The sequence below is a fragment of the Somniosus microcephalus genome, chromosome 1, assembly GCF_052327205.1.
Source record: "Somniosus microcephalus isolate GS21.2 chromosome 1, FLI_Smic_1.0, whole genome shotgun sequence".
Taxonomy (NCBI): Eukaryota; Metazoa; Chordata; class Chondrichthyes; order Squaliformes; family Somniosidae; genus Somniosus; species Somniosus microcephalus.
Window position 1 is genome coordinate 26,553,267 of NC_140987.1, and position 13,070 is coordinate 26,566,336.

Sequence of the window (13,070 nt, forward strand, 5' to 3'; positions counted from 1 at the left end):
GAGTGGGATGAAGTAGGGGTGGGAAGAGGCTCGTGTGAAGCATAGACAGACTGGTTGGGACAAATGGCCTGTTTCTATGCTGTAAATTCTATGTATTACAAGCAACTCCCGCAAATCCGACAAAAAGCCGTGTTAAAACGAGTTTTTTTTTAAATAAGCGAGCGCACTGCCAGATGGAAACATGAAGGCCATTTCATGAACGGAGGCTACTGGCAGGGAGTTTCGCTCACTGGGAGCTTGCTTCGGGGAGGTCAGCCCTACAGGTAGGTGGTGAGGAAAAGAGGGAAGGGAACAAAAAATCACCCTTTTCTAACTTGATCTTGCCGATAAATAAATTGTCTTACTTACATATTTGGCCGCACTTGAGGCCTTGGATGTGCCACCTGGTCGGCTGGTCCCAATGTCGGTCGTGGAGCACTAGAAGCAGAGGTGGTAACAGCAGCATTCGAGGGAGGTGGCGGTGGAGGTGGTGGGTGATTCTCCTGAATTAACAAAAGACGAGGGGTGAGGGATTTAAACTCCGTACACAGCATGCGTGAGAAATAATGACATAGAATTTACAGCACAGAAACAGGCCAGTCGGCCCGACTGCTATATGCTGAGGTTTATGCTCTACACGAGTCTCCTCCCACCGTACTTCATCCTTCTGTTCCTTTTGTCCCTCATGAACATATCTAGCTTCGCCACAACCACTCCCTGTGGTAGCGAGTTCCACATTCTCACCATTCTCTGGGTAAAGTTTCTCCTGAATTCACTATTGGATTTATTAGGGACTTTGATATTTATGGCCGCTAGTTTTTGGACTGCCCACAAGTGAAAGCATCTTCTCTACGTCCACCCGATCAAATTTTGAAGACCACCAGTCAGCCTTCTCTTTTCTAGAACGCCCGGCATTAACCGGATGTATAGCAATGGCAATATTGTGGGACAGGCTGGGCAGACAAACGGGTCTTTTCCTGTTCCTTCTTCAAATCAAATCAACTTTTATTGTCATTGTTAGTGCATAAGTGCAGTACAACGAAATGTAGGCTTGCGGCTCCCGAGAGTGTACATTTAGATTAAGACATTTAAACATTCAACATACATTTGGCTTGTAGTACATTACATAAACATAACCATAATAAAGTGCATTGGCAGATGTGCAGGCTTTAGAGTTTATTTGTGGAGTTCAGTAGGATGACAGTCCTGGGAAAGAAGCTGTTCCTAAATCTGGTCGTACGGGTGCGAATGCATCTGTAGCGTCTCCCAGATGGCAGGAGGGCGAACAGACTGTGGCTGGGGTGGGTAGGGTCTTTGATGATGGACCGTGACCTCCGTAAACAGCGTTTCTGGTATATGTGCTCTATGCTCTAAAGCGGCCAAAGGATCTTCCTCTGTTATTCTGCCTCTCTCAGGAGACTGCGCAATTGTGTGTCTTGGGGGAGGGAAGAGAAGAGAGGGATGGGGGTGGTGATGTGCTCAAGTTTTACATGGTGACAGGATAGGACAGGCTGTACGGACCAGTCTGGTCTTTTCCTCATCATTCCTAATTTGGCCCAAAGATCTTTCTCTGGCTTTCTTTGCCTCTCTCAGGAGACTGCGTGATGTTCGGCCGGCGGGCGGGGTTGTGGATGGGCTGAGGTGTGCTGGTTTTACGCCATGCCAAGTTGGGACATGCTCGATAGCTCACCTGTTGTTTCTCCCCTGTCCTTTTTCGAATGTTGGTATGATTATACGCTCAGCTCAATGCACAAGGCATGGAAGTCAAATGTTCCAGCAACTGAGTGAAATGCAGCTAATGTCACCAAATGAACCCAATTTTTAAACAGAAAGCTTTCTTAGTGCAAGATGTTGAAGAAAGTTTTTTAAAAAAGCAGGTTACACACCAATGTTTAAAAAGACACAACAGAATATTGTTGTAAACTGTTGGGCACAAATCTGCTGAAATATATTCAAGTTGTTGAGACAGATTAGCTGGTAATATGCCACAAAGCTCCCCCCTCCCCCATTCAAATATTGCAGCAGACGATTAAAAATAAATATCCTTTGACGCATTCTCCTCTAAAAAGGCTTTGCATGCAATTTTAATGAGCCCGAGAACCATCGCTACACTGATCATTTAGGTCACATCCTATTTGAGTCATAACACTGTTTAAAATCCTGAACACTGCCAACCTTTTAGCAAATGCAACAGCGTATTAGCTGAAAGCTACAAATTTTTATGCTGAACTTTCCAATATATGTTAAAAAAAAAAAAAAAAAATTTTTAAGAGTGCAATATCTCTGAATTTTATATCAGTCACGATATGAACATTCTGCATCTTACAGACCATGGAAAGTAGAATTTGGGGAATAAATAAAATAGTTTCCGCTCATTCCTCTTTTCTCCCATGGGAGTCTCAAGAGGGACCATCAATGATACTCTCCTTGATCAATACATCAAGAGGCATGCTTAAGTAGTACGAAGTAGTCTCTCTCTCTAGCTACTTTTAACCGTCTATCTGGTCACTATGTCTTAATCCACGATTCAGGCTCTGGAGTTCCTTAGCTAACCGTTCAGTAATCCAACACCAGGCAACCCATCGCCCTTCGGGTCACGCACGTGGGAACAGATAACAGCAGACATGTGTGAGACATGAAAGAGTCTCCACTGGCAGAGGCCAAAAAGGGAAAAGGATTCTGCAGCGATCGTTGATCACACTCTGGGAGCATCGGGCCAGGGTGAGGCCGTCACTAATAAAGGCAAATTGGACACTGGGAGGCATCTGGAGTGCAGTTGACAGCAAGTCAGAACAAGTTACACTGACGTTGCACAGATCAACGGTGTGCCCGATTCGGGAGTATGGTGTGCAGTTTTGGAGACCCGGCTCAAAAAGGGCATCAACGCATAAGGAAGGATTCAGGGAAGGGTGACCAGTCCGATTCTAGGCTTTCATGGACTAAGTTATAAAGAGGGACTCAGGTGATTAAGCTTATTTTCACTGGAGAACAAAAAATAAAACTTCCCTCCTTCCTTTTTTAACATCATGAAAGGCGCAGATGAAACGACAGTAAATGAACTATTAGCTTGAACAATAAGCACAGGACAAAAGGTGGCAAGTACAATATCCACAAGCCTCAAGCAAGGTTCGAGTTTAGAAAGAGCTTTCCATAAAAATGAAATCTCGGGATGTGGGTGTTGCTGGCAAGGTCGGTATTTATTGTCCATCCCTAGTCACCCTTGAGTGGCTTGCAAGATCACTTCAGAGGGCAGTTAAGAGTCACAGAGTCATAGAATGATACAGCACACAAGAATGATACAGCACACAAGGCGGCCATTCAGATCTTTGGCAGATCACACAGATCACACACAGAAACCCCACAGTGCAGATAGAGGCCATTTCGGCCCATCGAGCCTGCACCGACACATATCCCACCCGATCCCCGTAACCCCTACACCAACACATATCCCACCCTATCCTGTAACCCCACGTATTTAATCCCCCTAACACTAAGGGTCAATTTATCATAGCCAATCAACCTAACCTGCACATCTTTGGACTATCCAATTAATCCCACTCCCCTGCTCTTTCCCCGTAGCCCTGTAAATGTTTTCCCTTCAAATATTTATCCAATTCCCTTTTGAAAGTCACTACTGGATCGGTTTCCATCACCCATTCAGGCAGTGCATTCCAGATCATAACAACTCACTGCTTAAAACAATGTTTCCTCACATCGCCTCTGGTTCTTTTGCCAATCACCTTAAATCTGTGTCCTCTGGTTACCGACCCTCCTGCCACTAGAAACCGTTTCTCCTTACTTACTCTGTCTAAACCATTCATGATTTTGAACAACTCTATCAAATCTCTTCTTAACCTTCTCTAATCTAAGAACAACACCCCAGCTTCTCCCAGTCTATCCACATAACTGAAGTCTCTCATCCTTGGTACTGTTCTAGTAAATCTCTTCTACACCTGCTCCAAAGTCTTGACATTCTTCCTAAAGTGCGGTGCCCAGAATTGAACACAATACTCCAGCTAAGACCTAACTAGTGTATTATAAAGGTTTACCATAACTTCCTGGCTTTTGTACTCTACTCCTCTATTAATAAAGCCAAGGATCCTATACGCTTTTTAACAGCCTTCTCAACTTGTCCTACCACCTTCAAAGATTTGTGTAGATACACCCCCAGGTCTCTCTGTTCCTGCACCCCCTTTAAAACTGTACCATTTTGTTTATATTGCCTCTCCGCATTCTCCCTGCCAAAATGTATTACTTCACACTTCGCTGTGTTAAATTTCATCTGCCATGTGTCTGCCCATTTCACCAGTCTGTCTACGTCTTCGTGAAGTCTGTTACTATCCTCCTCACTGTTTACTACATTTCCGAGTTTCATGTCATCTGTAAACTTTGAAATGATGCCGTTTACCCAATTCCAGGTCATTAATCTTTATATTAAAAATAGCAGTGGTCCGAATACTGACCGCCAGGGAACATCACTATACATTTTCCTCCAATCTGAAAAACAACCATTCAACACTACGCTCCACTTTCTGTCCCTTTGCCAATTTTGTATTCATGCTGCCACTGTCCCTTTAATCCCACGGACTTCAATTTTGCTAACAAGCCCAATGGCCCAGAAATTCGGGTTGGGGGCTTCCCGCGGGTGTAAGCCCCAACCTGCACTTACCTTGCGCGCCGGCAGTTGAGCTGTAGGGCCCCGTGGAATTCCGCCCCGGGGCCTGGCCCAGCTGCCGGCGCGCTGTGCTTGCGTGTCCCAGGGGCGTAGTTAATGCGATGCATCCCCTGGGATCACGTGAGCCATGGGCAGCCAATCGGAGGAGGGAAAAGCCCATTCATAAGATTGACAGGTAGACCTGTCAAAACTTATAAATACTACGGGCCCAAAATAGCAGTAAACCTTCAAATAATTTTTTTTTTTTTTTTTTAAATCACACTTTTTAAATAAACTATAAATTACATTAAATAACTATTTTAAACAATAATTTAAATTTTTGAAAAAAATAATTTTATGTTATAACGGGGCTAAAAATAAACTTACCTTGCTTTAAAGTATTTAAAAATAATAAACCTGTGGAAAAAATGTTTTAATTTTAATTAATTGACCACTTACCTTGCAAAAAGCAGGCCTTACGCCTGCTTTTTAAATGTGTAAACACTCCCGGGAAAATCTGTAAAAAAAAAACTAAGTTCAAAGCGCACGCGCAGCCTCCCCTGCGCGTGCGTTCGACCTCTGAACCCCTTTGTTCAGAGGATCGAAAGTGCCGGTTTCCCGCGCAAGCGCAGTGCATGCAGGAAACCGGCAATTCCATTCGGCCTACGGGTGAGTACCCCGTGCGTACTCACTCGGGGAGAGCCGAATTTCTGGGCCATTATGTTGTACGTTGTGAAACGCCTTTTGAAAGTCCATATAAACATCAACTGCACTACCCTCATCTACCTTCTCCGTTACTTCATCAAGGAACAAGTTAGTCAAACACAATTTGCCTTTAACAAATCCGTACTAGCTTTCATTTATTAGCCCAATACTTTTCTAAATGCCAATTAATATTGTCCTGAATATTTTCTCTGTAAATTTCCCCACCACTGACATTAGGCCACTGCTGACTGGCCTGTAGTTGCCGGGTTTATCCTTCTCACCTTTTTTTTTTTGAAAACAGGGGTGTAGAACATTTGCAATCCTCCAGTCAACCACATTGGTGTGGGGTTGGAGTCCGGGTAAGGGCGGCAGGTTTCCTTCCCTAAAGGATATTAATGAACCAGTTGGGTTTTTACGACCATCTGACAGCTTCATGGTCACTTTTACTGATGCCAGCTTTTGATTCCCAATTTTATTTTACACTGAATTCATATTCTCCAACTACCGTGGTGGCATGTGGCTTCTTGTTCTCTGGATTATTCGTCTAGGCCTCTGGATTACTAGTCCAGTAACATTATCGTCAATTAATGTCAATTAAATGTATTTAAATTGTAACACATTGCAGCATTAGCACAGTCAATGGGTTGTGAAAGTGGAAGAGAGCCTTGCAGCACCTTGAAGCCAATACACTGATGTGTGTTTGTGCTGTAACATTCAGCAGTCCTACACTCAATGTTCAACCGTGCACGGGCTTCAGATTTGTTCGGTTATTCCTGCCGTTAACGAAAACGCTATGAACAAGAGTAGAATGAAACCTGATGCAACAAAACAACTTGGCTTTCAACGCAACTGTAACCTAATGCACATCATAATTCAAACTGTTCCACGCCCGATACACCGGGATGAAACCTATTCATTCACCACCTGGCAGCAGTCTTTGATGTGCAGCTCCATGAAAGCCACGACACACAGATCACAATGACTGACCTATCATTGTCCCTTTCTATGCCTCTATTTAAGTGCAGAAGCCTTTGAAGTTGTGTCATCATGAGCATCAGTAATCTTGAGCACTCAGACCTGAATAATGGCGACTTATGAATTGCCGCAATCCTTTGTAAGGCCACTTTCTGACCACATGACGTTCTTTTAATATCAGTAGTTCAGTCATAGTTGCTGATTAATGTAACCTCATGCTGATTAAGAACGGATTTCCCTCTCCTCCCCAGCTCTGTATACTGACACTCCTGAGAAACCTGACACACAGTAATAGAAATGCGTGCACGTACACCACCAAATCACCATGTCGGAAGCACCGGGCAAGGCACTTAATGTGTCAGCTGTAACCTTTTGCAGATTGCAAAAATTCAAATTACAAACATACGAAATTAATGGGCAGGAAAAGACCAGCTGGTCCATTCAGCCCGTCCCACACCATGATGGCCGGAGCATCACGACTAAACACTTCTTTCCACCCACCGCCCCGCAACCATGTAATCTCCTGGGAGAGGCAAAAAAATACAAGTGTAAAAACCCAGGGCCAATAAGAGAAAAAAACACACTGGAAAATTCCTCTCCTAGCCCTTCGGGCGATCAAAAGCAGTCCAGAAACAAGTGTAATTTCCCTCTTTACTCTTATGCCAGTGAAGTGGAAAGCTGTGCTACTGGAGTGATATTTTATATACAGAGCAGACAACTCATTTTCTCTGACCCCGCTTTCTGCATGGGGGAGGGGCACTCTGCTGAACATAAGAAATAGGAGCAGGAGTAGGCCACTTGGCCCCTCGAGCCTGCTCCGCCATTCAAGAAGATCATGGCTGATCTTGGGCTCAAAGCCACTTCCCTGCCCACTCCCCATAACCCTTTACTCCCTTATCTTGCAAAAATCTGTCTATCTCCACCGTAAATGTATTTAATGACCCAGCCTCCACGGCTCTCTGGGGCAGAGAATTCCACAGATTTACGACCCTCAGAGAAGAAATTCCTCCTCATCTCAGTTCTAAAAGGGCGACCCTTTATTCTGAAACTGTGCCCCCGAGTTCTAGATTTCCCCACGAGGGGAAACATCCTCTCTGCATCTACCTTGTCGAGCCCCCTCAGGATCTTGTATGTTTCGATAAGATCACCTCTCATTCTTCTAAATTCCAATGAGTATAGGCCCAGCCTGCTCAACCTTTCCTCATAAGTCAACCCCCTCATCTCTGGAATCAACCGAGTTAATCGTCTCTGAACTGCCTCCAATGCAAGTATATCTTTCCTTAAATAAGGAGGCCAAAACTGTACACAGTACTCCAGGTGTGGTCTCATACTGACACGTTCTCAGGACCTCCAGCAAAGACTGACACTCCTGGGCAATGTTCCTGGTTGGCCGCGCGGCTGCCTGAAGCTCCTGCACAAGCCGCTTGCCGGTTTCTCAATGGAAAAATGGCGCCAGCACGGAAGTTTGAATGGATTGCGTAGCCCATTAAAGGGGCCACGCACCCAAAACATTTTTTTTTTTTTTACAAGGAACATTGCTCCTGGGACTTCCTGCCCACATGTCTGGAAGACAGTGTCAGCAATCTAAAGTGCCAGATGTAATTGTATAATTTTACAGCAACTGCAATCACATGCCAGCAGGTCAACCGATGCAGAAATCTGATGAGACAGACAGGTATCCGACGGCCTCGAACTGAGGAGTTTCTGTCTGAGAGGAATCCCGTGCAACTAGATTCCTGAAAAACTTGAAGGGGGCACGCTAACCTTTCTTTAGTACTTCCATTAAAACTCTCCCTGGATGCTGCCACCACTCTCAGTCTGGCCACCCACACTGCCCTTGCGCCATAGTCTGAAAGTAGCCACAATGCCCTTAGATCCCATCAATTGATTTGCTGAGTGGACTTCTGCATTGTCAACTTGCCCTGAGCATGGTTTCCTTGCAAATGGGCAAACTATCCCATCAGGGATATGTCAATCACTACTGTCCATTGCGGGGAAGGCTGGCACATAGGATTTCTCCGCAGTACACTGTCTTGCTCTGACCACCGTGCAGTCTGGGGTCAAGGCCCAGTCAATCCTTACTGGCTAACATGGGGGGGGGGGGGGGGGGGGCGGTGAAATGGAGAATAACGGGGTGGGTGAAATGGAGAATAATGGGGCGGGAGCGGTATTGAACTGGGGCAAGAACAACGAGCCGAACAGGCTCAGTGGTAGTGGTTTCAACAATTCCAGGTTTTGGCAATTGCAAAGTTGGCTTCTGTCATGAGACCTAAACCGTTGGTAAATAACCTTTTGTTGGATCTACATCCGTTCCTGTAAAGGGACATTAGAGATACTGCAGTCAAGTTATACAAGGAGTTGGCCGAGTTCAGTAGGCCTGTAAGTTTGTCCTATTTAGGATTAGAAGTCGATTATTTGTGTTTGTTAGTACAGAGCTTTGGGACTCCAGTGCAGCAGTGAGGGTGCGCTGCTGCACTGTCGGATGAGACGTTAAACCAAGATTGAGGGAAATCAGAGGCCTCGTTTTGGGGGGGGGGGGGGGGGTGGGGAGGGAAGAGAATCAGAGGCCATGTCTGGGGGTGGAATGGGCGGAATTGGTGGTCTCATTTTGGGGGGGGCGGGGGGGGGGGGGGGAGAGCGGGCAGAATTGGAGACCTTGTTTGGGGGTGGAATCGGGTAGGGGGGGGGAAATCGGTGGCCTCGTTGTGGGGGGGCGGGGAGGGAGATTGGAGGCCTCGGGGGGTTGGGTGGGGGAAGAAATCGGAGGCCTCGTGGGGGTCTCTGATCGCTGGGAGCGGGTGAGGCAGGGACGCTGGATTCAGGCACTTACTTCCTGGATCAAACAGTCCTCGCCTTCCATTAGCTGGGGAGGCCTCCGAAACCCAACCAGCCAAAGTTAAATTTGAAATGGTTAAATCTGAGGCACGCCAGCCTCATTATAATATTTAAATTGGCGAGCCACCTCCTGGGTCATATATCTTCCATTTAAATTGCTGCAATGCTTCAGTCCTATTTACTGCATACACCATGACGGACAACGAGGGAGAAGGCTTCAATTTAATATTTAAAAAAAAAATCTTTCCTTGCCGATACATATTTAAAACCGGAAGTGGGCGGGTTGGAGGCAGGTTCTGGTTGGGATTCCGTTTTTTTTTTATCACTTTAACCTCACACCCGGCCCCAACCCACACATTTTTTTAAGAGTTAAAATCCCCCCCCCCCGCCGATGTCTCTATTTATAAAACCTAAAATGCTGCTAGTCTATTCTGTGGCTTTATCTACCTGCACTTGCACTTCAAGGGAATTATGTTGTGGTTCAAAAGGAGAGGGGTTTTAAAATAGATTTCAGAATAACATTACCACCAGCGCTATACGCGTATTATTCCTTCTTGTACTTCCCAGTGACCAGCTATGCAAAATGGTGGGGCTCAGAGAGAGAAAACAGCGAGGTCATCCAAATGAGACGCAAAAGCAAATGCTCCTGCCTTTTCTCTCTGTGGCTGTGAACACCGTTAGGAGGATTTCTGCCAACTTTCCCTTCATATCCAATACAAACGTCATGCACAAAGCCAACGCTTGGCTGCAAACTAATTTCTCCGTTACATTCGACACAAACCCGGAGAGCATCGTCACCGAGACAAACTGGTACAACCGGGCCTTCAAACGCATTTGTGAAAGCAATTCAATTTAAATGTTGCCTTCCCAACAAATCCCAAGAGCAGCAACAAATCCCGTCGCGTCATATATCTTCCATTTAAATTGCTGCAATGCTTCAGTCCTATTTACTGCATACATTATAACGGGCAACGAGGGAGAAGGCTTCAATTTAATATTAAAAAAAAAAAATCTTTCCATGCCGATATATGTTTAAACCTGACAGAACTCAATGCTTGGGCGAATAATTAGGCAGCCCTTTAATCATAAGAACATAAGAAATAGGAGGAGTAGGCCATTTGGCCCCTTCGAGCCTGCACTGCGCTGGTTAAAAATAGCTTTGTCGATCAGCTGACTGCAGCTCATCATTAGAAAGCTGTGAACACAGAGGGATGTAATCGGGTCAAATATTTATCCTACTTCTTCCGTACCTGCTGGCAGCTGGTTCACCTGACTTTCCATTCGGTCTACTCCAAAGGCATTTTATGATTAGTTGAACCTTTCAGTCGACAGTCATCTAAATTCAGGCCAAAACTCAAAAACATCACTGAAGAAAAGGTGTGAAACAAGCTAGTTATTTGCAACAAGATTGTTTGGCGTACTTTATGGTAGAGAGGATCGAAGGCAACAAGGACAGTCAAAGAAAGAATCAGGAAAAAAAGAGAGATGGGTAAAGGGTGCCGAGGAGTACAAGAGAGAATTATAGGAAGTGTATAAAAGCAAAGCAAAAAGGGAGATTAAGAAAACTAAAAGGGAATGTGAAAAGACTGGAATGGAGTCCTTATATGAAGCGGGCTGGATTGAAGTATAATCCAGGTAGTTGTGGGAATCAGTTGGCTTGTAATAGTGCAACATCCCCACCGACAACTGGGAATCCCTGGCCCAAGACCGCACAAAGTGGAGGAGAAGCATCCGGGAAGGCGCCGAACACCTCGAGTCTCTTCGCCGGGAGCAAGCGGAAGCCAAGCGCAAACAGCGGAAGGAACACACGTCAACCCAAGCACCCCACCCACCCGCCCCTTCAACCACCGTCTGCCCCACCTGTGACAGAGACTATAGGTCCCGCATTGGACTCATCAGTCACCTGAGAACTCATTTTTAGTGTGGAAGCAAGTCATCCTCGGTTCCGAGGGACTGCCTAAGAAGACTGCCTGGGTGTCGGTGGAAAGCCCATCCTTGGAGGCAAAGAAAGAAGTCTAAGTAGGGAAGGGAAGAGTCAGAGATGGACCATGTAAAGATAAGGGATGAGAAATTTAAAGCGTAGTTAATAAAATTATCTAGATCATGGTGAAGGCAGGATGCAGCTCCAATACAGTCATCAATGTTTAAAAAAAATTAATTCATGGGATGTGGACGTCGCTGGCAAGACCAGCATTTATTGCCTATCCCAAATTGCCCTCAAGAAGGTGGTGGTGAGCCGCCTTCTTGAATACAACGGAGTGGTTTGCTTGGCCATTTCAGGGGGCAGTTAACATACATTATATCTACCATTTCCTTCCCTAAAGGACATTAGTGAACCAGATGGGTTTTTACGACAATCCGGTAGTTTCATGGCCACCATTACTGACACTAGCTTTTTATTCCAGATTTAATTGATTGAATTTAAATTCCCCAGCTGCTGTGGTGGGATTTGAATTCATGTTTCCGGATCGTTAGTCCAGGCCGCTGGATTACTAATACGATAGCAAAATACTGCGGATGCCACTCCCGCCCAGAACACGATAGGGTTCCCCTTGTCCTCACCTTTCACCCCAACAGCCTCCACATTCAACGGATCATCCTCCGCCATTTCTGCCACCTCCAACATGATCCCACCACCAAACGCATCTTCCTCTCCCCTTTCAGCATTCCGTAGGGACCACTTCCTCCGAGACACCCTAGTCCACTCCTCTATCACCCCCAGCACCTCTTCCCCTGGCACCTTCCCGTGCAAGCGCAGGAGATGCAACACCTGCCCTTATACCTCCCCCCTTCTCACTGTCCAGGGCCCCAAACACCCCTTCCAGGTGAAACAGCGATTTACTTGTACTTCTTGCAATCTAGTATACTGTATTCGCTGCTCACGATGTGGTCTCCTCTACATTGGGGAGACCAAACGCAGATTGGGTGACCGCTTTGCGGAACACCTCCGTTCAGTCCGTAAGGGTGACCCTGAGCTTCCGGTCGCCTGTCATTTCAATTCACCGCTCCATTCCCACTCAGACCTCACCGTCCTCGGCCTCTTGTATTGTTCCACGGAAGCTCAGTGTAAGCTCGAGGAACAGCACCTCATCTTCCGATTAGGCACTTTACAGCCTTCCGGACTCAATATCGAGTTCAACAATTTCAGATCATAACCTCGGCCCCTATATTTTAATATTTTTTATCCACACTTTTGGTTTGTGCCTTTTCCTTTTTTTCCTCTCTCCCACATGGCAGCTGTCTTTCACTCTGCCAGCGCATTTCACACTTCATCTAGAGCCATTGTTTGTTTCTTTACCTGTCCTATTACCATCTCGTCTCACCTTGAATATCTCTTAATGTCTCTTCTTTCATCCCCTCCCCCATTTCCCAGCCCCCAAACTGCCCTTTAATCCGTTTCATTTCCTGCCTTTTTTTTTTCTCAGTTCTGAAGAAGGGTTTCGACCTGAAACATTGGCTCTGTTTCTCTCTCCACGGATGTTGCCTGGCCTGCTGAGTTTTTCCAGTGTTTTCTGTTGTTACACTGGATTACTAGTCCAGTAACATAACCACTATGCTACATAACCACCACCCCCCGCCTCGCCCTGCCACCCCCTCTTTTATCTGGAACAAGTGAGCGAAGTTGAAGGAGAAGTTGATCCACATCTCGGATGTGATCATACCAAACATATCTTGCCAACCCCACTCTGCTTTCCAAAGGGACCATTCCCTCTGTGACACCTACTCTGCTTTCCCTGGTACAAGATATGCCACACCTGCTGATTCACCTCCTTCCAAAACACTGTCCAGGACTTCAAACACCCCATTCATGTGTGACCTTAATATTAAACTTAACAACTTCAGATCTTAACTTTAGCTCGCACTTTCTTATAAGCAGGGAATTCTGACAGTGTGGGATGGCATGTCAGTAAGTTGGGGGAAG

The 13,070-nt window shown here is 45.8% G+C and overlaps 1 protein-coding gene across 3 annotated transcripts in view; it reads right to left on the reverse strand.

Moving 5' to 3' along the window:
- The window catches only part of sh3rf1 (SH3 domain containing ring finger 1), a 214,542-nt gene that overhangs the window by 30,901 nt on the left and 170,571 nt on the right, over nt 1-13,070 (reverse strand). For all 3 annotated transcript variants that reach the window (XM_085975577.1, XM_085975656.1, XM_085975616.1), the window contains one exon: nt 349-482. In XM_085975577.1, the coding sequence (XP_085831703.1) occupies nt 349-482 (134 nt within the window). The remainder of the gene's footprint in view (nt 1-348; nt 483-13,070) is intronic.